This window comes from Cherax quadricarinatus, chromosome 9 (assembly GCF_038502225.1).
Source record: "Cherax quadricarinatus isolate ZL_2023a chromosome 9, ASM3850222v1, whole genome shotgun sequence".
Taxonomy (NCBI): Eukaryota; Metazoa; Arthropoda; class Malacostraca; order Decapoda; family Parastacidae; genus Cherax; species Cherax quadricarinatus.
In genome coordinates this window covers 56,881,616-56,909,109 of record NC_091300.1, presented here as the reverse complement: position 1 = coordinate 56,909,109, position 27,494 = coordinate 56,881,616, and the positions used below count along the sequence as shown (strand labels likewise).

Genomic DNA, 27,494 nt, shown 5'->3' with positions numbered 1-27,494 from the left:
TGGCGAAACGTCTACGGTGGGGATGCCCGGGTGTTGTGCGTGTGTCATTTCATCCTGTCGGTATTATATACAATTCTTGTACTACTACTACTACTACTACTACTACTACCACTACTACTACCTCCACCTCTTCCTGCCTATATATAGCCGTCCTGCTCCTCCTCTGTTAGTGTGACTTTGTCAATGGTCCAAGTCGGACCGAAACGTCGTCGTAAGCTTCTGTCTTTTATGTGCGGGTTATTTGTGTATTGATAAAGCTCCTGAAGAGCGAAACGTTGCCACAATAAAATGTCATATTAGTTGCACTTGTGTCCTTTTACTTTACATATTGTCGGTAATTCTACCAACTGTATTATAATTATATTAATATTATAATTTATTATAATAATGATTAATAATAATGCGAACAGCAACAAAAATAAAATTAATAATAATAATATTAGTTAAAATAATGACAATAATAGTAATATTGTGCTTTGTTCAATAGAATAATAAGAAAATAATTTTAAAGCAATATCTGTGAAGAGAACCCCAATAAAAGATGGTGAAGATTGAGACACTTGTGCAACATATGGGAATGTTAGGTAAGACACATGCAACAGTTAGGTATCTTTATTTCGAAACGTTTTGCCTACACAATAGGCTTCTAACAATTTTTCTGTACTCGGCTGAAGAAGCCTACTGTGTAGGCGAAACGTTTCGAAATAAAGATACCTAACTGTTGCATATATGTCTTACCTAACAACCTGTCGGTATTTTATACCATTTTAATGTTCAACATATGGAAATCTTTATTTAAGAAATGTTTCGCCACACAGTGGCTTCATCAGTCCAACACAAAGTAGAAAGAGGAGGAGAAATTTGAGGTAATCAGTCCCTCAGCCTGGAGTCGATGTGTTCAGTCCATCAATCTTGTAGAATGTATATCATAGGGCCGTAGACGTGGCTTATATACTATAGTGAGGTGAGGCGAAGCAGGCGGAGGCGGGGTCATAGTGGTCCCATCCACTAGTCGAAGTAGGTCTTCGTCCAAAGGTTGGACAAGTGTTCAAGTGCTTGAATAAAATTCCCATATGTTGAATAAGTGTCTCAATCTTCAACTTGTCGGTTTTTTAAACCATTCATCATAATAAAACATATGTGAGGATGCTAGAACAGGATTCGCGAGTCAAACATAATCACAGGATGACGATGTCAGTGTATGAGAGAGAGTAAAATGTAGGTTAGGTTACGTAAGGTTCGTCTGAAAACTGGATAAGTGTTTCCCGACGCGGATCTTAGTCAGATGACGACCCTCCACTGGAGCCTTTGGTCGTCTGACCAAGGCCTTCTGCTGGCTTACCGGTCCACCCGTTTAAAAATTATGCTCATAGTTATAACCATTTGTAGTTATTAAAGGGTAAGAGGCAGGATGGGGAGAGGAGGGATATGAGTGGGGCAGCGGAAGCCACAGGACGGGTGGGACAGGGAATGGGGAGTCACAGGAAGCGTGGAAGGGTCGATGGGAAAGTGGCAGATAGGACGAGAGAAGAGATTTGGGTTGGAGTCGTGTGAGAGGTGAGATGTGGGTTTGAGGTCATTAAACAGATGGCACGTTGAATAGAGGTCACAGGAGAGGGCTGGGGTCACGAGAGTGTTGGAAGAGATTGGGGGGTCACAAGAGGGGGTTTGAAAGCGATGGAGGATACAGGAAGGGTAAGAGAGAATGGAGTAGTAGAAGAAATGAGAAGATAATTAGGGTCACAGGTGTTGTGAGGGTTATAAGAAGGTAGGAAGGTATTAGGTGATATAAGAAGGGTGAGAGGATGATGTGTGCCACATCAGGGGTGGTAGAGTGATTTGTGTCATAGGAGGGGTGGGAGGATGGTGGGTGTCACAGGAAGGGTGGGAGGATGTCACAGGAGGGGTGGTAGAATGTCACAGGAGGGATGGTAGAATGATGTGTGTCATAGGAGGGGTGGGAGGATGGTGGGTATCACAGGAGGGGTGGGAGGATGATGGGTATCACAAGAGGGGTGGAAGGGTGATGGGTATCACAGGAGGGGTGGTAGAGTGATGTGTATCAGAGGAGGGGTAGGAGGGTGATGGGTATCACAGGAGGGGTGGAAGGGTGATGGGTATCACAGGAGGGGTGGTAGAGTGATGTGTATCAGAGGAGGGGTAGGAGGGTGATGGGTATCACAGGAGGGGTGGTAGAGTGATGTGTATCAGAGGAGGGGTAGGAGGGTGATGGGTATCACAGGAGGGGTGGAAGGGTGATGGGTATCACAGGAGGGGTGGAAGGGTGATGGGTATCAGAGGAGGAGTGGAATGGTGATGGGTATCACAGGAGGGTGGAATGGTGATGGATATCACAGGAGGGGTGGAATGGTGATGGGTATCACAAGAGGGGTGGAATGGTGATGGGTATCACAGGAGGGATGGAAGGGTGATGGGTATCACAAGAGGAGTGGAATGGTGATGGGTATCACAGGAGGGGTGGAATGGTGATGGGTATCACAGGAGGGGTGGAATGGTGATGGGTATCACAAGAGGGGTGGAATGGTGATGGGTATCACAGGAGGGGTGGAAGGGTGATGGGTATCACAGGAGGGGTGGAAGGGTGATGGGTATCACAGGAGGGGTGGAATGGTGATGGGTATCACAGGAGGGGTGGAATGGTGATGGGTATCACAGGAGTGGTGGAATGGTGATGGGTATCACAGGAGGGGTGGAATGGTGATGGGTATCACAGGAGGGGTGGAATGGTGATGGGTATCACAGGAGGGGTGGAAGGGTGATGGGTATCACAGGAGGGGTGGAATGGTGATGGGTATCACAGGAGGGGTGGAAGGGTGATGGGTATCACAGGAGGGGTGGAATGGTGATGGGTATCACAGGAGGGGTGGAATGGTGATGGGTATCACAGGAGGGGTGGAAGGGTGATGGGTATCACAGGAGGGGTGGGAGGGTGATGGGTATCACAGGAGGGGTGGAATGGTGATGGGTATCACAGGAGGGGTGGAATGGTGATGGGTATCACAGGAGGGGTGGAATGGTGATGGGTATGACAGGAGGGGTGGAAGGGTGATGGGTATCACAGGAGGGGTGGGAGGGTGATGGGTATCACAGGAGGGGTGGAATGGTGATGGGTATCACAGGAGGGGTGGAATGATGATGGGTATCACAGGAGGGGTGGAATGGTGATGGGTATCATAGGAGGGGTGGAATGGTGATGGGTATCACAGGAGGGGTGGAATGGTGATGGGTATCACAGGAGGGGTGGAATGGTGATGGGTATCACAGGAGGAGTGGAATGGTGATGGGTATCACAGGAGGGGTGAAATGGTGATGGGTATCACAGGAGGGGTGGAAGGGTGATGGGTATCACAGGAGGGGTGGAATGGTTATGGGTATCACAGGAGGGGTGGGAGGGTGATGGGTATCACAGGAGGGTTGGGAGGGTGATGGGTATCACAGGAGGGGTGGGAGGGTGATGGGTATCACAGGAGGGGTGGGAGGGTGATGGGTATCACAAGAGGGGGGGGAGGGTGAGGGGTATCACAGGAGGGGTGTGAGGGTGATGGGTATCACAGGAGGGGTGGAAGGGTGATGGGTATCACAGGAGGGGTGGTAGGGTGATGGGTATCACAGGAGGTGTGGGAGGGTGATGGGTATCACAGGAGGGGTGGAAGGATGATGGGTATCACAGGAGGGGTGGAAGGGTGATGGGTATCACAGGAGGGGTGGAAGGGTGATGGGTATCACAGGAGGGGTGGGAGGGTGATGGGTATCACAGGAGGGGTGGGAGGGTGATGGGTATCACAGGAGGGGTGGAAGTGTGATGGGTATCACAGGAGGGGTGGAAGTGTGATGGGTATCACAGGAGGGGTGGGAGGGTGATGGGTGTCACAGGAGGAGTGGAATGGTGATGGGTATCACAGGAGGGGTGGAAGGGTGATGGGTATCACAGGAGGGGTGGAAGGGTGATGGGTATCACAGGAGGGGTGGGAGGGTGATGGGTATCACAGGAGGGGTGGAAGTGTTATAGGCATTATGAAGGACATAGCATTGTTGTAATAATACATATATAATATATATATATATATATATATATATATATATATATATATATATATATATATATATATATATATATATATATATATATATATATATATATATATATATATAATATATATAATATACATATATAATATATATGTATTGTGTATATAATATATTGTTAGTATTAAGGGAAAAACGCTCCATAAATATAATGTTAGTGCTTAAGTAGACGGGTATTGACCAGCAGGTATTCGTGTATAACACGTATACCTGGCGGTACAGGCGGCTGAGTGACAAGGGACCAGGTGATGAAGCAGGCGTGAAGTACAGTGGACAATTTCCTTGCAATTTTCAGGCCATAGGTTGTTTTTGGTGAAAATTTTGTACTGTTAATTTGGCCATAGCAATGGGTATGGCCCTAGTATTATGTGGGGGGCGTGTGTAACCTAGTGCAGGTGTGTAACCTAGTGCAGGTGTGTAACCATGGTACAGTTGGGAATTGAAACCGCGGCAAGCGAGTCGTAAAACTCCAGGCCAGTGCGTTAGCCACTGGAGTTCTACGACTCACTTGCCGCGAGTTCAATCCCCACACCATGGTTAGTTTCCAATCGTGTCATTATTTCGTGAGTCATGATGGAAGTGATAATTTTACCTGTGGAATGGGGAGAGGTCATGGTTATAAAATACAGTGGAACATCGGTTTTCGTGATTAATCCATTACAAAATGTCTGACGAAAACCGAATCATACGAGAACTTGGGCATACGAAAACCGAGGTACCACTGTATATGTCCTAACTTCAAATAACTAGTTGGAGGATACTAGTGAATAATTTTGTAAAATGTAAAATGTGCTGAAGACAAGTTTTGAATTATATATATTCTGCGAGTTTCTCTGCCCTTCTGTGTAAACAATCCTACAGTACAACCTGTTTACTGCTTTTGAGAATTTACAAGTGTGGCCCTATGGTGGTTTGCTTTTAATTATTTTGTATATGCCCTTAGAGAAGGGTTTTATCTACTAGGTTCCAAGATATTTTTGTAACAGTTGGTGTTACTTGAAGGATGGGAGGTTGATGTGTGTCACAGGAAGTGTGGGAGAGGAATGGGTGTCACAGGAGGGCTGTGGAGGTGATGGCACTCACAGGATGGGTGGGAGGTGATAGGTATGATGGGAGGGGTGAAGGGTTATGGACATCACGGGAAAGGTGGTAGGGTGTTGGGCATCACAGTATGGGTGGGAGGGTGATGAGTGTCAGGAGGGGTGGGAGGCTTTTGGGTTTCACAGGAGGGGTGGGAGGGTGATGGGTATCACAGGAGGGCGGTGGGAGGATGATCGGACTCGCAACAGATGTGGGAGTTTGAAGGGTCTCACAGGAGGGTCATGGGTAACACAGGAGTGTTGGGAGGATGTTGGTTGTCACAGAAGAGTTGGCAGGGTAATGGGAATCACAGGAGAGGTAGGAGCCTGATGGGTGTCACAGGAGGGGTGGAAGGTTAATGGGTGTCACAAGAGAGGTGGGAGTGCAATGGGAGTCACAGGAGAGGTGGAAGGGTGATGTCACAGGAGAGGTGTGGGCAGTAAGCCTAAATGTCCAGTACCCAAAGTTAGCGCTAGCGGGTAGGCCTCGAAGTAGGCATGCGCGGACCTCCCCCTGCCTCAGTTGGCGTCCACAGGTATACACAAATACAGTTATAGATTATCATACATAGCAGCATATGTTTGGAGACCTAGGATAACCCAAAAAAGTCAAAGTGACGTATTTCTGTTGAGGTCGTTACTCTGTCACTCTATCCCTTGCGGGCATAGGCAGGCATGGGCTTAGCCCGTCACCATAACACACTGCCTGTGTACGAAGAACTGATAAAGTAACAAGCCTCCGAAGCCTTATCGTTGATCCCTCGCTTTGATACACACCCAATTTCGGATAATAGAGGTGGGAGGGTGGTGAGTATTACTGGAAGGGTTAGAGGTTGAGGGGTATTAGTGAAAGGGTGATGAGTATCACAGGAGGGGTGGGAGGTTGGTAGGTATTTCAGTAGGGGTGGGAGGTTAACGGGTATCAGTGGAAGGGTGACGAGTATTACAGGATGGGTGGGAGGGTGATGGGTATTGTAGGAGAGGTGGGAGGGTGATGAGTATTGTAGTAGGGGTGGGAAATTAAAGGGTATCACAGGAGGGGTGGGAGGTTAAAATTCAATACTCTAGCCCCAGGTGATCTAATAATCTTTTCGTTATAACCTGTGATCTCTGGGAAACTTACCGGAAGCTCATTGCGGCTCACAAGCACAGTTACATATATATAGTGTTGGTAAGATAGCTTAACCAAGGAATTTATTGTCTGTAGATGGAGAACGGTTACTTCTTAATCCAGGAATTTCTGCTGGCAAGTAAATACAAAACTTGAACTTAACTCTGGTACATTAATACGAGCCAAAAACAGCAAACTACACAGTACACAACGCAGTCTTTCTGCAAGTCTAAAATTCACTCAATTATCTTAAATAAAAATTGCAGTCCTACTTGTTATTAAGTCAGCAAATACATAAATAAAGTGTGTGAAAGTAACTTGGTCTAAGTGAGCCTTACTTTCCTAATTCACTGTAATTAAATAGATGTGCTAAATCCTTGCCTAACTTTTATAACTGCTGAAAATAATTAAGTAGTATTTAAATATTCTAGCTTAACGTTGGCCTTCTTGTAAAATCAAGTTGAATAATTCAATAATATGCAAGTATCTTTAGCCTAACTTCAAATCACTTCAAATAATTAGGCTAAAGCTAACTTTACCCTGACTTGTGTAAATAACTGAGAACAAGTTCATTAGTTAACCTAACCTAACTTTACTGGAAAGTAACAGTGGCTTTCCTGTGTAAGACTTAATTAGTCTGCTAAGCAAGCTAAACCCACATCTCAGAACAGACTTACTTGTGTTGTGAAGTATATGCTAGCTAGAAATCCCTTTGTTCTACCTAGAGTATTCTAGGCTTCTAATGACTTCTCTCTCTTCAAGATGGCACATGCATAGCAGAAATGGTTTCAATAAACAGTTAAACTGTGTTAGTACCCAGCATACACCTTGAAGGATTCCTGAATTCATTGGTGTTCCCGTAACTAATATTTATGTACACAATGGGTTGCTAGCTTCTGGTCTAATATTCAAGGGATAATTACTCAGCAACCCTGGTCGTAATTACCTCGCATTTGGGCTGTCGCCTGCATATAACCCTTAGCTAAATTACCTTGCATTTCCCAGAATAACGTCAGCCAACCTTGTTACTAAGTTGAGAGTAGATAATTGTTTGATACGGGAGCCTGGGATGAGACTGAATGTTACACTCCAGGGAAACCTCTCTTTCATGTTGGTCACCAGGTAAGTATTTTGTTATCCGCATTCCAGCGAGTTAAGGTCCTCACTCTGCTGTGAGTGTGACCAGAAAAAACTCCTGGATCTTGTGAACCCGCATCTTCACCTTGTTTAGAGATGCTAGTTTTCACAGTATTCACAACCTCATTACTTAATATAATATAATATTAATGTCTAAGGATACATTATTAATTCTAATATTATTTACTAACAATTCAAGGCTACCTAAATTATTCTTAAGACTTAAATCTTAAAGTTAGCTGATGTTATTGTTAGGTGTAAAGTCTTCCCGTGACCACGACACTAAAATATTTACATTCGAACCTGGCAATGGGATTTTTGAGTACAAATAAATTTCTTTCCCTATCCACCTCGACATTTCCTCTCAGTATTTTATGTGACGTTATCGTTTCCTCCCATTCCCTTCTGTCCTTATCTTTTCCTCGTTGGACATACCCCTTTTTTCCGGGATTAGTCTTGTTCCAAACCTTTGCACTTTTTCTAATTTCTTGATATGCTTGACCAGGTGTGGGGTTCCATACTGGTGCTACATACTCCAGTATAGGCGTACCGTACATGGTGTACAGTGCCTTGAATGACTCCTCACCAGACGCCTATATGCTGCAGCGGTTATTTGGTTGATGTACGCCTCAGATGTGCTCGGTATGACAGTTACCCAAGCTCCTTGTCTTTGATTAAGGTTGGTAGCCCTTGACCCCCCCTAGCCTGTACTCCGTCTTTGGTCTTCTTTGACCTTACCCAACGTTCATGGCTATGCACTTGCTGGGTTTAAACTCCAGGAGCCAGTTGTTGGACTTGGCTTGCAGCCTGTCCAGATTCTTATCTGCTTGAATTCTCCTCATTAGCTTCACATCGTATGCAACAGAGACATCTCTGAGTCTATCCCTTCCGTCACATCATTCACATATAATAGAAACAACACTGGTCCTAAAGCTGACCCTAATGGAACCCCGCTCATCAAGTATTCCGTGAGCCATTTCAGTGCCTTTCCTGTTATTCCTGTCTTCCTTTCTAGCTTTTGCACTAAACTCTTGTGCTGAATTGTGTCGACAGCCTTCCTACTCTCCAAGCTTCTCCCTAGCCTGGGATGCCTTCTCCCTAGCCTGGAATAGCGCCTTCCTAGCCTGGGATAACTTCTCCTTAACCTGGGATAGCTTCTCCCTAGCCTGGGACAGCTTCTCCCTAGCCTGGGATAGTTTCTCCCTAGCCTAGAATAACTTCTTCCTAGCCTGGGATAGCTTCTCCCTAGCCTGGGATAACTTCTCCTTAGCCTGGAATAGCTTCTCCCTAGCCTGGAATAACTTCTCCCTAGCCTGGGATAGCTTCTCTCTAGCCTAGGAAACCTTCTCCCTAGCCTGGGATAGCTTCTCCCTAGCCTGGGATAGCTTTTTCCTAACCTGGGATAGCTCCTCCCTAACCTGGGATAGCTTCTCCCTAGCCTGGGATAGCTTCTCCCAAGCCTAGGATAGCTTCTCTCTAGCCTGGATAGCTTCTCCTTGCCTGGAATAGCTTCTCCCTAGCCTGGGATAGCGCCTCCCTAGCCTGGGATAGCTTCTTCCTAGCTTGGGATAGCACCTCCCTAGCCTGAGATAGCACCTCCCTAGCCTGGGATAGCTTCTCCCTAACCTGGGATAGCTTCTCCCTAGCCTGGGATAGCACCTCCCTAGCTTGGGATAGCGCCTCCCTAGCCAGGAATAGCGCCTCCCTAGCCTGGGATAGCTTCTCCCTAAGCTTGGATAGCTTCTCCCTAGCCTGGGATAGCACCTCCCTAGCTTGGGATAGCACCTCCCTATCTTGGGATAGCACTTTCCTAGCCTGGGATAGCGCCTCCCTAGCCTGGGATAGCTTCTCCCTAACCTGGGATAGCTTCTCCCTAACCTGGGATAGCACCTCCCTAGCTTGGGATAGCACTTCCCTAGCCTGGGATAGCGCCTCCCTAGCCTAGGATAGCACCTCCCTAGCCTGGGATAGCACCTCCCTATCCTGGGATAGCTTCTCCTTAGCCTGGGATAGCTTCTCTCTAGCCTGGGATAGCTTCTCCCTAGCTTGGGATAGCACCTCCCTAGCCTGGGATAGCTTCTTCCTAGCTTGGGATAGCACCTCCCTAGCTTGGGATAACACCTCCCTAGCCTGGGATAGCACCTCCCTAGCTTGGGATAGCACCTCCCTAGCCTGGGATAGCTTCTCCCTAGCCTGGGATAGCACCTCCCTAGCCTGGGATAGCTTCTCCCTAGCCTGGGATAGCTTCTCCCTAGCCTGGGATAGCTTCTCCCTAGCCTGGGATAGCTTCTCCCTAGCCTGGGATAGCTTCTCCCTAGCCTGGGATAGCTTCTCCCTAGCCTGGGATAGCTTCTCCCTAGCCTGGGATAGCTTCTCCCTAGCCTGGAATAACTTCTCCCTAGCATGGGATAGCTTCTCCCTAGCCTGGGATAGCTTCTCCCTAGCCTGGGATAGCTTCTCCCTAGCCTGGGATAGTTTCTCCCTAGCCTGGGAAATCTTCTCCCTAGCCTGGGATAGCTTCTCCCTAGCCTGGGATAGCACCTCCCTAGCCTGGGATAGCGCCTCCCTAGCCTGGGATAGCTTCTCCCTAGCCTGGGATAGCGCCTCCCTAGCCTGGGATAGCGCCTCCCTAGCCTGGGATAGCACCTCCCTGGCTTGGGATAGCTTCTCCCTAGCCTGGGATAGCTTCTCCCTAGCCTGGGATAGCTTCTCCCTAGCCTGGGATAGCTTCTCCCTAGCCTGGGATAGCTTCTCCCTAACCTGGGATAGCTTCTCCCTAGCCTGGGATAGCTTCTCCCTAGCCTGGAATAGCTTCTCCCTAGCCTGGGATAGCTTCTCCCTAGCCTGGGATAGCACCTCCCTGGCTTGGGATAGCTTCTCCCTAGCCTGGGATAGCTTCTCCCTAGCCTGGGATAGCGCCTCCCTAGCCTGGGATAGCGCCTCCCTAGCCTGGGATAGCTTCTCCCTAGCCTGGGATAGCGCCTCCCTAGCCTGGGATAGCGCCTCCCTAGCCTGGGATAGCTTCTCCCTAGCCTGGGATAGCTTCTCCCTAGCCTGGGATAGCTTCTCCCTAGCCTGGGATAGCTTCTCCCTAGCCTGGGATAGCTTCTCCCTAGCCTGTGATAGCGCCTCCCTAGCCTGGGATAGCTTCTCTCTAGCCTGGGATAGCTTCTCCCTAGCCTGGGATAGCTTCTCCCTAGCCTGGGATAGCTTCTCCCTAGCCTGGGATAGCTTCTCCCTAGCCTGGGATAGCTTCTCCCTAGCCTGGGATAGCTTCTCCCTAGCCTGGGATAGCTTCTCCCTAGCCTGTGATAGCGCCTCCCTAGCCTGGGATAGCTTCTCTCTAGCCTGGGATAGCTTCTCCCTAGCCTGGGATAGCTTCTCCCTAGCCTGGGATAGCTTCTCCCTAGCCTGGGATAGCTTCTCCCTAGCCTGGGATAGCACCTCCCTGGCTTGGGATAGCTTCTCCCTAGCCTGGGATAGCTTCTCCCTAGCCTGGGATAGCTTCTCCCTAGCCTGGGATAGCTTCTCCCTAGCCTGGGATAGCTTCTCCCTAGCCTGGGATAGCTTCTCCCTAGCCTGGGATAGCTTCTCCCTAGCCTGGGATAGCTTCTCCCTAGCCTGGGATACCTTCTCCCTAGCCTGGGATAGCTTCTCCCTAGCCTGGGATAGCGCCTCCCTAGCCTGGGATAGCACCTCCCTAGCCTGGGATAGCACCTCCCTAGCCTGGGATATCACCTCCCTAGCCTGGGATAGCACCTCCCTAGCCTGGGATAGCACCTCCCTAGCCTGGGATAGCACCTCCCTAGCCTGGGATAGCTTCTCCCTAGCCTGGGATAGCACCTCCCTAGCCTGGGATAGCACCTCCCTAGCCTGGGATAGCACCTCCCTAGCCTGGGATAGCACCTCCCTAGCCTGGGATAGCTTCTCCCTAGCCTGGGATAGCACCTCCCTAGCCTGGGATAGCACCTCCCTAGCCTGGGATAGCACCTCCCTAGCCTGGGATAGCACCTCCCTAGCCTGGGATAGCACCTCCCTAGCCTGGGATAGCACCTCCCTAGCCTGGGATAGCACCTCCCTAGCCTGGGATAGCACCTCCCTAGCCTGGGATAGCACCTCCCTAGCCTGGGATAGCACCTCCCTAGCCTGGGATAGCTTCTCCCTAGCCTGGGATAGCACCTCCCTAGCCTGGGATAGCACCTCCCTAGCCTGGGATAGCACCTCCCTAGCCTGGGATAGCACCTCCCTAGCCTGGGATAGCACCTCCCTAGCCTGGGATAGCACCTCCCTAGCCTGGGATAGCACCTCCCTAGCCTGGGATAGCACCTCCCTAGCCTGGGATAGCACCTCCCTAGCCTGGGATAGCACCTCCCTAGCCTGGGATAGCTTCTCCCTAGCCTGGGATAGCACCTCCCTAGCCTGGGATAGCTTCTCCCTAGCCTGGGATAGCACCTCCCTAGCCAGGGATAGCACCTCCCTAGCCTGGGATAGCACCTCCCTAGCCTGGGATAGCACCTCCCTAGCCTGGGATAGCACCTCCCTAGCCTGGGATAGCACCTCCCTAGCCTGGGATAGCACCTCCCTAGCCTGGGATAGCACCTCCCTAGCCTGGGATAGCACCTCCCTAGCCTGGTATAGCACCTCCCTAGCCTGGGATAGCACCTCCCTAGCCTGGGATAGCACCTCCCTAGCCTGGGATAGCACCTCCCTAGCCTGGGATAGCACCTCCCTAGCCTGGGATAGCACCTCCCAGAAAGAAAGATAAAAAAATCAGTAAAAAATGCGGGAAATTTAGTACCTACAGAAGGGTATACAAGTGACGTCACAACATCCAGTGTTGTAGCTACTTTAATCCGCTGTAGAAACATCGTAATAAAATGAGAGTTACACCAAAATGTTGCCAGATTTTAGAACCATTTCTCGGCAGACTTGTTTAATTTTTCCGAATTTTTAAGATTTTTATGCTTCTGGCCGCTGCCACCAGTGCGCCGCGGTACACTTCCCTTTAGCCGGGTTAGAACTCATGGTGCTCGTTTTGCTTATTAAGTCGGTGTTTTTGTTCATTCCTGTGTACTTGATATAACCCAATGTTGGGCGAAACGTTGTATTATAAGGCTCCTCTGTTATCAGTGTCTTTATTCCCAGACATTCTCTAGTAATTGTTGGGAATCCAGCAATGCCACAGTGTAGTTTAGGAGCTATCAGATCCATTTGAGGATGCCAAGAATGGGTCAGCTGCCATTGCCAATTGTTCCTAGAATCTTGCCCCGGATTAGGCCTCATGTTATGAATGATATAAAGACGGAATGTTGAAGAAGGAACAATGAAAAAGAGAAAAAAATGTCTCACAATTACCGAAAAATCCATTTCGGGGATACCGATTTTTTTTTCAAGCCACATAACGATCCCTCATCAGATATACCAAAGTATTATACATGTAGATAAATGCACGAGAAAAGTCATGATTTAGTCAACACTCACGTTTACTGAAGAAGGTAGCAATGACGAAGCAGAAGGCGATAGAGGAGATACCGTAAAGAAGCAGCAGGACCCAGATGAAGATAGGGTCACTGTATGCCAGGATGGGTGGCAGGAACCCGCTACCATCCTGCAGAGGCATCAGCTTCAGCTTGAGCACCAGTGTGATAATGGAGGCCACCACGATGATGATGATGAAGGAGTGAAGGAACCATCCCAGCCATACCAGCCATCCGTCCAGACCCATCAGTCGCACCAGCTCCTACCCAAACAAAGCACGTAGATCATTGGCTATACAGAGAAGTCAAAAAATCATTTAGAACTTTGTATGAATTAAATTCCTTTCCAAGCGTAGTGATGGGTTACTGATGGTATGAAGATATCAAGCTTATCACTTAGAACTTTGAATTAGTAAAGACAAAAAAAGAATGGTGGGATAAGGCAAAAAGTGAATGAGTGTTAGGCAGTGAAATGAAGAATATATATTTTATATAACATAGTTCCTGGATTGAACTGAAAGCGAACGTGTTATATTCCTGTCAGTCAGGCAGCCGCCAGGACAGGAGCAGGTGAGAGGTCTGTTTAGTTCAGTACGTGTAGGAAGGCTGCTGGGTGAAGTCGTCATGGGTTGGTGTTCGTTTGAGTAGGTAACTTTTTTAGAGTATACCAAAGGTGTTTGTGTTTAAGTGCTCTCATGTTTATTTGTAAGGCCCTAGTATGCAGAGGCCCGTTTATGCGAGAGTACTGTATGGTGTTTTGCCTGCTGGTCATTAGTCTACCAGACAGAAGTGAAGACGGGGGTGTGTATGTCATGGTGCCTCCCTGATGATTTATTTTAACTCATCAGTAGCAGTGAGCTAATGTGAACTGGTGTGTGGTGGTTTTTGTAGTAGTTATAAGTTGAATATAAGTTACTATTTATGAATGTGTAAATTCAAGAATTATGTGGATTAAAGTAAAGGTTGGATACGAAAAGTGGGTCATAATAAGCGTGTATGCACCTGGAGAAGAGAGGAATGTAGAGGAGAGAGAGATTTTGGGAGATGTTAAGTGAATGTATAGAAACCTTTGAACCAAGTGAGAGAGTAATTGTGGTAGGGGACCTGAATGCTAAAGTAGGAGAAACTTTTAGAGAGGGTGTGGTAGGTAAGTTTTGGGTGCCAGGTGTAAATGATAATGGGAGCCCTTTGATTGAACTTTGTATAGAAAGGGGTTTAGTTATAGGTAATACATATTTTAAGAAAAAGAGGATAAATAAGTATACAAAATATGATGTGGGGCGAAATGACAGTAGTTTGTTGGATTATGTATTGGCAGATAAAAGACTGTTGAGTAGACTTCAGGATGTTTATAGAGGGGCCACAGATATATCAGAGCACTTTTTAGTTGTAGCTACACTTAGAGTAAAAGGTAGATGGGATACAAGGAGAATAGAAGCATCAGGGAAGAGAGAGGTGAAGGTTTTTAAACTAAAAGAGGAGGCAGTTAGGGTAAGATATAAACAGCTATTGGAGGATAGATGGGCTAATGAGAGCATAGGCAATGGGGTCGAAGAGGTATGGGGTAGGTTTAAAAATGTAGTGTTAGAGTGTTCAGCAGAAGTTTGTGGTTACAGGAAAGTGGGTGCGGGAGGGAAGAGGAGCGATTGGTGGAATGATGTAAATAGAGTAGTAAGGGAGAAAAAGTTAGCATATGAGAAGTTTTTACAAAGTAGAAGTGATGCAAGGAGGGAAGAGTATGTGGAGAAAAAGAGAGAGGTTAAGAGAGTGGTGAAGCAATGTAAAAAGAGAGCAAATGAGAGAGTGGGTGAGATGTTATCAACAAATTTTGTTGAAAATAAGAAAAAGTTTTGGAGTGAGACTAACAAGTTAAGGAAGCCTAGAGAACAAATGGATTTGTCAGTTAAAAATAGGAGAGGAGAGTTATTAAATGGAGAGTTAGAGGTATTGGGAAGATGGAGGGAATATTTTGAGGAATTGTTAAATGTTGATGAAGATGGGGAAGCTGTGATTTCGTGTATAGGGCAAGGAGGAATAACATCTTGTAGGAGTGAGGAAGAGCCAGTTGTGAGTGTGGGGGAAGTTCGTGAGGCAGTAGGTAAAATGAAAGGGGGTAAGGCAGCCGGGATTGATGGGATAAAGATAGAAATGTTAAAAGCAGGTGGGGATATAGTTTTGGAGTGGTTGGTGCAATTATTTAATAAATGTATGGAAGATAAGATAAGATAAGATTTCGTTCGGATTTTTAACCCCGGAGGGTTAGCCACCCAGGATAACCCAAGAAAGTCAGTGCGTCATCGAGGACTGTCTAACTTATTTCCATTGGGGTCCTTAATCTTGTCCCCCAGGATGCGACCCACACCAGTCGACTAACACCCAAGTACCTATTTGCTGCTAGGTGAACAGGACAACAGGTGTAAGGAGACGTGTCGAAATGTTTCCACCCGCCGGGAATCGAACCCGGGCCCTCCGTGTGTGAAGCGGGAGCTTTAGCCACCAGGCCACCTAGGGATTGGCAGAGAGCATGCATAGTTCCTTTGTATAAAGGCAAAGGGGACAAAAGAGAGTGCAAAAATTATAGGGGGATAAGTCTGTTGAGTATACCTGGTAAAGTGTATGGTAGAGTTATTATTGAAAGAATTAAGAGTAAGACGGAGAATAGGATAGCAGATGAACAAGGAGGCTTTAGGAAAGGTAGGGGGTGTGTGGACCAGGTGTTTACAGTGAAACATGTAAGTAAACAGTATTTAGATAAGGCTAAAGAGGTTTTTGTGGCATTTATGGATTTGGAAAAGGCGTATGACAGGTGGATAGGGGGGCAATGTGGCAGATGTTGCAGATGTATGGTGTAGGAGGTAGGTTACTGAAAGCAGTGGAGAGCTTTTACGAGGATAGTGAGGCTCAACTTAGAGTATGTAGGAAAGAGGGAGATTATTTCCCAGTAAAAGTAGGCCTTAGACAAGGATGTGTGATGTCACTGTGGTTGTTTAATATATTTATAGGTGGGGTTGTAAGAGAAGTAAATGCGAGGGTCTTGACAAGAGGCGTGGAGTTAAGAGATAAAGAATCACACATAAAGTGGGAGTTGTCACAGTTGCTCTTTGCTGATGACACTGTGCTCTTGGGAGATTCCGAAGAGAAGTTGCAGAGGTTGGTGGATGAATTTGGTAGGGTATGTAAAAGAAGAAAATTAAAACTGAATACAGGAAAGAGTAAGGTTATGAGGATAACAAAAAGATTAGATGATGAAAGATTGGATATCAGATTGGAGGGAGAGAGTATGGAGGATGTGAATGTATTCAGATATTTGGGAGTGGACGTGTCAGTGGATGGGACTAAGATGAGGTGAATCATAGAATTGATGAGGGGAAAAGGGTGAGCGGTGCCCTCAGGAGTCTGTGGAGACAAAGAACTTTGTCCTTGGAGGCAAAGAGGGAATGTATGAGAGTATAGTTTTACCAACGCTCTTATATGGATGTGAAGCATGGGTGATGAATGTTGCAGCGAGGAGAAGGCTGGAGGCAGTGGAGATGTCATGTCTGAGGGCAATGTGTGGTGTGAATATAATGCAGAGAATTCGTAGTTTGGAAGTTAGGAGGAGGTGCGGGATTACCAAAACTGTTGTCCAGAGGGCTGAGGGAGGGTTGTTGAGGTGGTTCGGACATGTAGAGAGAATGGAGCAAAACAGAATGACCTCAAGAGTGTATCAGTCTGTAGTGGAAGGAAGGCGGGGTAGGGGTCGGCCTAGGAAAGGTTGGAGGGAGGGGGTAAAGGAGGTTTTGTGTGTGAGGGGCTTGGACTTCCAGCAGGCATGCGTGAGCGTGTTTGATAGGAGTGAATGGAGACAAATTATTTTTAATACGTGACGTGCTGTTGGAGTGTGAGCAAAGTAACATTTATGAAGGGGTTCAGGGAAACCGGCAGGCCGGACTTGAGTCCTGGAGATGGGAAGTACAGTGCCTGCACTCTGAAGGAGGGGTGTTAATGTTGCAGTTTAAAAACTGTAGTGTAAAGCACCCTTCTGGCAAGACAGTGATGGAGTGAATGATGGTGAATTTTTTTCTTTTTCGGGCCACCCTGCTTTGGTGGGAATCGGCCAGTGTTAATAATAAAAAGTTGCTATTAGTATAGATATATTTTTATATAGGTGAGTTTCTGTCCTTCCTTCCTAATAATAATTAATATTGTTTAATGTATGAGTACATGCTGGTCCAAGAGTTGCTTTGTTTTTCAGTGTAATTTTATAACCCCTAGACAGCAGTGTGAGCAGCCTTTAGCAGCCAGGAACATTTTATTTAAGTTACAACATCAAAGTCGTAACAATGAGAAAGACAACATACGGAAAAGTACTGTACACAAATTACACTGACGTTAAGATCACTGAGAGCGAGTCATCATGCCACTAAGACCCAGTGACAAATATATTAGCAAACTGCATAAAGTGACACGGGTAATACCTAAGCAATCCACTTAAGGGAGATTCCTTGACTCCGGTGAGGTATTCTTGCTTTAAGAAACAGAGCCTTCCGTGCCCTTCCATGACTTGAATCTGAATGCCTTCCAGTCCCCCAAGCACTAATATAAAAATAATACAAACACGTATATAATGGTAGGAGCTTGAAATATATAAAGAAAAACGGTGACAGTGATCGTCAAGTTTATAGCAGCATAATATATACACAGGTAAACACAACAGTGACTGTCAGTATTTGATGAAGAAAGCTTTTATACAGTGGCTGTTTCACTTCACAGTAACCTTAAACATTGAGTAAGAAAGCTCTACGATGTTTTTGTTTGTCTTGGACTATTATCAAGCTTCACTCTCGCCTTAATAATGGTCTACGATGGGCTGAAATGTCATCCAGTTTTTTTTTTCAGTTTGTGCGTTGTGAAGTAAACATCTGTTTTTCTTTATAGTGGTGAGAGACCCGGTAAAGCCAGGTTTACAAGACCGTCACCTAGAAGACCCAAGATAGCTATGTAGGACTTGTCATCATAACAACCTCCTGTGTACTACACCTAGAAAACCCAGCTAGGATTCTCCCTCGCACAATTCTCCTCTGAACTACACATTAAAGATCTAAGCCAGCTAGGACTCTCACACCATTCTCCTCTGAACTACACATTAAAGATCTAAGCCAGCTAGGACTCTCACACCATTCTCCTCTGAACTACACATTAAAGATCTAAGCCAGGTAGGACTCTCCCGCACACCATTCTCCACTGAACTACACATTAAAGATCTAAGCCAGCTAGGACTCTCACACCATTCTCCTCTGAACTACACATTAAAGATCTAAGCCAGCTAGGACTCTCACACCATTCTCCTCTGAACTACACATTAAAGATCTAAGCCAGCTAGGACTCTCCCTCACACCATTCTCCTATGGACTACATAGCTAGCTATGGACTCACCCTCACACCAGTCTCCTTCTCATACACAATGCTCTTGATGAGAGAAGGTGAGAGAAGTACCAACGACAGAACCACGAAGGTAGGCAGGGCGGAGCCGTAGAACTGACTCATAGCTCTGTCCTGGACGTAGGGTGGGTATGGGTACATCTGCGTCTCCAGCTGCCGGCGAGACAATAAAATAAATTGGTGCTGCAATATATTTAAATAATTTTAAGAAATTGCATGTACAATATATCTCAGGTTGAGACATAAATGGTTGTCACCATTAACATATCTGCAATAATTATACAATATGTAGGACACCATACCCCCGGCCGGGATTGAACCCGCGGCCATAGAGTCTGGAGATTCGTCTGTAAAAACTTGCATTTGTGGTCACAGAGGTGCCTGTGCTAACTTTCCTATGGTGTAGAAATATACCTAGTTGGATGAATCTTATTGAGGCTAGCTGGTCTAGTGGCTAACGCGACGGGCTGGAGTTTTGAGACTCTATGACCGCGGGTTCAATCCCGGCCGGGGGTATGGTTTGTTTGCAATCGTGTCATTACGATTTCTTAAGTCAATATGTAGGAATTTTGAATTACCATTTATTAGGATAATGTAGGGAAAGTATAATACCTTTTACACCCTTTTCTTGAGAAGCTTATTTGACAAAGAGGCTTGTTAAACATTTATTCCCTTCAGATCCTTGTGGAGGTAAGAGGGAAAATGATAGCAATCTTAAGTTTCCTTAAGGTGAGATTTCCGCCCTAAGAGATCTAAAAATACCAAGTGTTTTGTGAATTCATTAATAGTGTACTGCAACATGAGAGTTGAGACCCAGTTGACTTCTGGGTCTCAGATCATGAATGAGTGTTATGAATGTCAGTGTGGTTGACAATATCAGATTGAGAATGACTAATTGCAACTCACCTGAGTTGAACCATCCTGTACTCACCTATTTGTTGTTGTAGGGATCGAGACTCAGTTCCTGGCCTCGCCTTTTCACTGACCGCGACTGGGTCCTCTCTCTCCTTGTTCCATGATCTTTATCATACCTCTTCTTAAAACTATGTATGGTTCCTGCCTCCACTACATCACTTGCCAGACTATTCCACCTCCTAACAACTCTATGGGTGAAGAAATACTTCCTAACATCCCTTTGAGTCATCTGAGTCTTCAACTTCCAAATGTGACCCCTTGTTTCAGTGTCCCTTCTCTGGAACATTTTGTATCTGTCCACCTTATCTATTCCTCGCAGTATTTTGTATGTCGTTATCATGTCTCCCCTGACCCTCTTGTCCTCCAGTGTCGTGAGGCCGATTTCCCTTAACCTTTCTTCGTAGGGTATTCCCCTTAGCTCCGGAACTAGTCTTGTTGCAAACCTTTGCACTTTCTCTAATTTTTTGACGTGCTTGACCAGGTGTGGGCTCCAAATTGGTGCTGCATACTCCAGTATGGGGCTGACGTACACGGTGTACAGTGTCTTGAACGATTCCTTACTGAAGTATCGGAACGCTATTCTCAGGTTTGCCAGGCGCCCATATGCAGCACCAGTTATCTGGTTAATGTGTGCTTCCGGAGTCGTGCTCGGTATTATACTCACCCCAAGATCTTTCTCCTCGAGTGAGGTTTGCAGTCTTTGGTCACCTAGACTATGCTCTGTCTGCGGTCTTCTTTGCCCTTCCTCGATCTTCATGACTTTGCATTCCCGGGGTTAAATTCTAGGTGCCAGTTGCTGGACCACGCATCCAGCCTGTCCAGGTCTCTTTGTAGTCCTGCCTGATCCTCATTTGATTTAATTCTCCTCATTAACTTTACATCATCTGCGAACAGGGACGCATCTGAGTGTATCCCTTCCGTCACGTCATTCACATATACCAAAAATGGCACTGGTCCTAGGACTGACCCCTGTGGGACCCCGCTCGTCACAGGCAGTGATTCTGAGGATCAGGGGTGTGTTAGAATCTAGAGAGGGCACTACATGACCAGGAATTCTGACTCTTTAGCTAAGGATCCCGATTAATTAGAAGCATTTCCTTGAGCAGAGATTTATTGTGTGCTTTAATAGTTCCTCTGTGCTTAAGGTTAAGCAGGTACAAGTCTCGTTTCTTGGATCCTGAAGATTCCTTTAACGTAAGTTCGATATTTTCTATTTCTCTAGCCAATGCCTCCTTCCGTATTCTGCACAGACTGACCCTTTGGAGAAGCTCTGTGATTCATCGCCTTCGCCTGTTGAGGTAGCGTCTCCCATTTTCTAGTGTACATATTCTCTTCTTTTTTTCTTAGAGGAATGTGCCTTGAATATACCTCAAGTGCCATAGAGTTAAGTCTTTCTAGGAAATGAATCGGATCCGTGTCGTTTAGGATATCTTTCCAGTATGTTAAGTTTAGGACATGGTAATTTGATCCCAATGGATGTTTTTGCTATTGAACATGAATTTGGTGAAGGCACCCTCATAACTGATCTTATTTCTAAGATCAGGACCCCTGTGCATATAAGTCTGAACTTTGATTAGGTTATTATCCTATTGTATTTTCTTTAATACTGTTTTATTTCATACCAACTCGTCAATATTAGAGAAAATAAGATTAAGTGTGTTTCCCAGTCTTGTTGGCTCCACTGTTTGCTGGCTTAAGATGAATCTATTGCAAAGATTTAATAGCTCATGTGTGTGAGAGTTTTCATCTGAGCTTCCTCCTGAGGTTATCTCCACTATAACATTATTTGCCACATTCTTCCATTTTAAACGTCTTAAACTGAAAGCACCACTCAACAATACAATTGGGGCTGGAGTTGGAAGATTTTTCCAGACAGTAGTCAGTTTTCAATAGATGTTCCTTGCTGTACATTCGTACAGCATAATGATGTCAACGAGATAAAGTCAGTTGATCAAATGAAAATGCTGGCCCACAGATGGTTCCAACTTCATCCTGTTCCACACTTGTATGTCTCATAACAATAAAAATGCTTTCAAATGAGCTGATGTAGGTAACAGCTCTTAGCTTGCCAATAAAGTTAGGAATCCTTAATCTGTAAATAGCTTGTCAATAAAGCTAGAGATCCTTAACCTAACCTTGTCAAACCCTGTGTGAAAGAGAGAGAGAGAGAGAGAGAGAGAGAGAGAGAGAGAGAGAGAGAGAGAGATTTATAGGACACATCCTTAATCTACAACAAGAACACACCCCTCACCGACAGTATGTGAAGAAGTCTACAGATCAGCCTTGGTTTGGCTTTCGTTGTAGAGAGGCTGCCACTGCTAAGTACAAGGCATGGAGAAAATATAAAAGGCATCCCACTATCTATAACAGGAACCTGCACAGACAAGTCTGTTGACAAATGGGAGAAGTGCAAAAGTGGGCTATCTCTATATGGGAGGCTGACACAAAAGAAAAAGAAGCATCAGGTAGAGTTGGCTCCTAAACCTGGTGGTCCTTGGTCAAGGATCGACATGGTTATTCACCTAATGAAATTATTCCACCTCTAAACCGGCAGGATGGGACCATCTCTACTAGCAGTCAGGAGGAAATTGACTTCTTTGCTAAACACTTTGCTGCCAAGATGCAAGCTCTTTAAACAGCGAGAGACCCTCCTTTGCTAGCCGCAAGAACTGTGTCAAAGTTGTTAGTGACGTCAACAAGGCTGGATGAAATGTATCTTCTACTTAAATCGCCGAACCAAGAAAAAGTTGTGGGCCCAGATAAGTTGAACCCAAGATTGGTGAGTAGATGTGGAGATCAGGTAGCGTCATCTCTAACTCGCATCTATCATTACTGCCTAACGCAGAGTAAATGGCGTTCTCTGTGGGAAGAGGCAGATGTAGTCCTTGCTCACAAAAAGAAGAGCAGACCGGAAATTAGCGACTACAGACGAGTGTCACTCCTTTCAATCACTGGCAAGATTCTTGAGACAATAATCTCTTGGCAGATAACAGAGTTTTTTCGACTACCACTCACTACTTTGTGACCGTCCGTATGGCTTCAGCAAAGGTCACCCTGCTCTTGATCTACTGTTAAACCTCTCCACTACGTGGCAATAGTCACTGGATGAATCCAGGGTCAGTTGTGTAGCAGCACTGGACATCGGTGGTGCTTTCGACCGAGTATGATAACAGTGACTCTTGGCAAAACTGCAAGCACTAGGAGTCGCTGGCTCTGCACTATGTCTCTTCAGTGATTACCTTTAATGTAGATCTATAAATTTAATTCTCTGCATTTGGAGTATATATATTGAGGGTATTAAGTGAGTCAAAGACCCAACGGCCTGGTCCATGACCAAGCCTCACGGTGGATCAGAGCCTGATCAACCAGGCTATTAATGATGACCTCACACAAACTGACATACAAACCCTAGCTCAATTGGTCAAGTACTGATTTTATGTTGTATAACATTACTCAGAAATTAAGAATTCATTTACCAATCATCGCCTCTGATACAATACTAATTGTGTGGACATGTGTATTCATTATAATAATAATAATAATAATAATAATAATAATAATAATAATAATAATAATAATAATAATAATAATAATAATAATAATGACAATAATAATAATATCTTTATATCTACAAGTACATATACAAGGTATACAGACCATAGTTGACATCAATGACATACTACTATATAGAAAGCCGCTTGTTATGCTGAGCATTTCGGGCAAATTAGGTCAGTTTTGTCCCAGGATGCGGCCCACACCAGTCCACTAACACCCAAGTACCCATTTTATTGATGAGTGAACATGGACAACCGGTGTATGTTTCTACCCTCGCCGGGAATTGAATCCGAAAACTCAGTGTGAAGCGAGAGCTTTAGCCACCAGGCGACGGGACACTATAAATAACAGTATTTACTACGTCGAGGAGTTACCACATGACTCACGAAATCGTAATAACACGACTGCAAACAAATTATGATACGAGAGGGAATTGAACTCGTGGCTAGTGAGTATTATGATTCACCAGCAGCGAGTTCAGTCCCCACCTGTACCGTAGTTAGCTCTTAAACTGTCCAAACGTAGATCTACGTTTGCACGCGTAGTGCTCCGACCTTGGTTTTCTCCATAAGAAACAATGCAAAAAAAAAGTATATCTACGTTCGGAGCGCTACACGAGCAAATATAGATCTACGTTTGAACAGTTTAAGGGTTAGTGACCACATGTCTCAATCGGTCCTATCTGTCTCGTCTTCCGTGCGGCCTATTATATATTGTAATATGTGCAAGGAATTCGCAAGAGAAGGCGAAATATAAACAAACACTGATCTCTGGCTGAAGGAGACTCGAACCTACGAACCTTGTAACAAGGTACGCAGTGCTATACCATTCTCACAACACTGGACCAATACCTTAGCGTCCAGCTTGCGCTAGACTTTGATCCAAGGCAGCCAGCTTTCAGGGAGAAGGCTTACAGCTTTTCATGAAAAGCTTTTCATGAAAAGCTGTAAGCCTTCTCCCTGAAAGCTGGCTGCCTTGGATCAAAGTCTATGGCAAGCTGGACTCCAAGGTATTGGTCCAGTGTGGTGAGAATGGTATAGCACTGCGTACCTTGCTCCAAGGTTCGTAAGTTCGAGTCTCCTTCAGCCAGAGATCGATATTGTAATATGTTGTGTGCAACGTTCCTTATAACATGTCGTGGTGGTCATACCTGGTAACGCAGACTGACGTACGAGTTGTTTTGTGTGAGCTGGGCGATGTAGTAGCGATCGACGAGGCTCTGGATCAAGGTAAATCCATCCATATTGTAGCTACCAAGTAAGTTATCCATGTTAACTGCAAGGTAACAATACTGTTTAGCAGGGTGCAGTGTGTGTTTGATTTTATTGACGTTCCTCCCTCCCTCCAGCATCTCTCTCTCTCTCTCTCTCACAAACACACACACCAGGAACTGTGAATCGACCCTAGCAACCACACGTGAGTACACACACACACACACACACACACACACACACACACACACACACACACACACACACACACACACACACATACACACACACACACACACACACACACACACACACACACACACACACACACACACACACACACATAAGAAATGGCAGAATCTATCAACCTAATGGAATTTTGTGAGAAAGTAACAGAAATAAGACAGAGGAGGGATTTCAAAAACTCAAGGAGCAAACAGGAATAATATGAGATGCACTCCAGTGAACCAAAGAGTATGCTAGAAGAAGGAAACAAAGTGTAATGGTCTGTGAGGGGAAATAAAAATGAAGGGTAATGATAAGCAGGGTACTACAAGGATCGGCATTAGGACCGGTATTGTTTCTGATACTAGGAGTCGCCAAGCTACCGTACTCTGAGAAAACTTCCCTTAATCCACTTGCTGCTTTCTTGCAACAATGCATAACTCTTGATGATGTACAGAGACATGTGAAAGATCTTGAGCTGAAGATTTCCATCCCCCGTGCTGGCACTGTACTTCACATCTCCAGGACTCAAGTCCGGCTAACCAGTTTCCCTAAATCCCTTCATAAATGCAACTTTCCTCAAGCTCCAATAGTACGTCAAGCCATAAAAACTATTTGCCTCCACCTGCTCCTATTTAACACACTCATGCATGCTTGCTGGAAGTCTAAGCCCCTCGCACACAAAACCTCCTTTATCCTCCCCCTTCAACCTTTCCTAGGACGACACTTACCCTGCCTTCCGCTACAGATTTATATGCCCTTGAAGTCATTCTCTTTTGTTCCATCCTCTTCAAATGATAGAACTGCCTCAAAGCCCCCTCTTTGCACCTCCTTTTAATCTCCAAGTTAAGATTCTCTGCATAATCACACCTACCATTGCCTTCAGACACGACATTTCCACTGCCTCCAGCCTTCTCCTCGTTGCAACATTCACTACCCATGCTTTACACCAATATAAGAGCTCTGGAATAATTATACTCTCATGCATTCCACCTTTTGCTTCCATGGATAATGTTGTTTACCTCCACAGATTCCTCAGTGAACCACTCACCTTTTACCCCCTTCATCAATTTCAAAGTTTACCTCATTTTTCATAGACCCAATAGCTCACAATTCCACTCCCAAATATATGAACACATTCACTTCCTCCATACTACCTTCCTCTAATCTGATATCCAATCTTTCATTTCCTAAAAGTCTTGTTATCTTCATTATCTTGCAATATTAATTTCCTTCTTTTACATACACTCTTAAATTCGTCCACTAACCTCAGCAGAATCTCCAATAAGTACAATGTCATCAGTGAAAAGCAACTGTGACATCTCCTACTTTGAGTTAAATTATTTTTTAATTCCACACCACTTATAACACACAAGCATTCATTTCTCTTACAAACCCATCAATAAATATATTGAAAAACCATGGTGATATCACGCATTCCTGTTTAAGGCCTAATTTTACTATTAACTGCTTTTAGTAAACTAACATCTAATCCCATACACTTGCAACATCTGCCATAATGCTCTCCTTTTCACCCTTTTGTATGCGTTTTCCAAATCCATAAATGCAACGAAATCCTCTATCCATTTTGTAAATACTGTTAATCTAAATGCTTCACTGTAAACACTTGGTAAACCACACCCCGTAGCCTCCTTGTTCACCTGCAACCCTGCTCTCCGTCTTACTCTTATTTCTTTCAATAATAACTCTAACATACACTTTACCAGGCATACTTGACATGCTTATTCCCCTATAATTTTTACACTCCTTTTGTTCCCTTTGCCTTGATACAAAGGAACCATGCATGCTCTCTGCCAGTTCCTACTTTGTAAAAACGTCTCATATGCTAATGTTTTCTCTCTTCACCTCATCATTCTACCAATCACTCTTCTTCCCTCTCACACCCACTTTCCTGTAACCACAAACTTCTGATGAACACTCTAGCACTATATTCTTAAATCTATTCCATACCTCTTCAACCTCATTGTGTGTACTCTCACTATCCAATAGTTGTTTATGTTTTACCCTAACTGTCTCCTCCTATAGTTTATAAACTTTCATCTCTTTCTTACTTGCTGATTCCATACTCCTTGTATCCCATCCACGTTTTATTCTCATTGTAGCTACAACTAAAAGGTTATCTGATATGTCTGTGGCCTCTCTATAAACATGTCAATACACCCTGTATCTTATCTTATATACTTATTTATCTTTTTTTTAATATGTACCGTATTACCTATTACCAAACTCCCTTTCTCTAGAAAATTTAATCAAAGGCCGCCATTATCATTTACACCTGACACCCCAAACTTACCTGCCACACCCTGTGTAACCGTTTCTTCCACTTTAGTAGTCATGTCCCCCACCACAACTACTCTAACTTGGTTCGAAACTTCCCAAAACACTCACATAACATTTCCCAAAATCTCTCTCTCTCTCCTCTAAATACCCCTCTTCTCCAGACGCATAAACACTTATTATATCCCACTTTTCGCATCCGACCCTTATTTTATTCAACAAAATCCTTGAATTTATGCATTTATATTCCGTCTTCTCCTGCCATTACTGATTAACATTATTGCTACCCCTCCCTCACCTGTAACTCTCCCAGATACTCCTGACCTAATTCATTTATTTCTCTCCACTGAAACCTCCCTACTCCCTTCAGCTTTGTTTCACTTAGAGTTAGGACATCCAACTTCTTTTCATTCATAACACTGGCAATCATCTCTTTCTTATCTACACTACATCCGTTCACACTCATACATTCCAGTTTTATAAAGTTTTTCTTCTTATTTTTAGTAATTTATACAGGAGAAGGAGTTACCAGTCCACTACTCCCTACATTTTCATCCCCCCTTAAGACACACATGGCTTACAGAGGAAGGTTTGTTTTCCACTTCCTCATGAAGATGAAAGAAACCAGATTAATAAGAACAAGAACAGTTTAGAAAAAAGAAGAAAAATTAAGATCGGTGTATTTACATATAGGTGTACATATTACATGAAGTGTGAGCTAAGTGTCAGTAGAAGTAACACGACGTACCTTTTTTTTTTTTTTTGTATGTGTGAGACTGAAAGAAAAGAGACTAACAGTCCTACCATTGTGTAAAACAATTAATGTTTTCATTTCACACACATTTGGCAGGATGGTAGTTCCTCTCTGGGTGGTTGCTGTCTATCCACCTACTATATATATATATATATATATATATATATATATATATATATATATATATATATATATATATATATA

General features: G+C 44.8%; 1 protein-coding gene across 1 annotated transcript in view; it reads right to left on the bottom strand.

The window, feature by feature from the left end:
* LOC128686029 (phospholipid-transporting ATPase ABCA3) overlaps positions 1 to 27,494 on the bottom strand; it is a gene marked incomplete at its 3' end in the record, with an annotated part of 363,040 nt that overhangs the window by 249,399 nt on the left and 86,147 nt on the right. Inside the window, 3 exon segments of the mRNA XM_070083443.1 lie at positions 12,916 to 13,174; positions 18,327 to 18,485; positions 23,953 to 24,077. Coding sequence (XP_069939544.1) covers positions 12,916 to 13,174; positions 18,327 to 18,485; positions 23,953 to 24,077 — 543 coding nt within the window.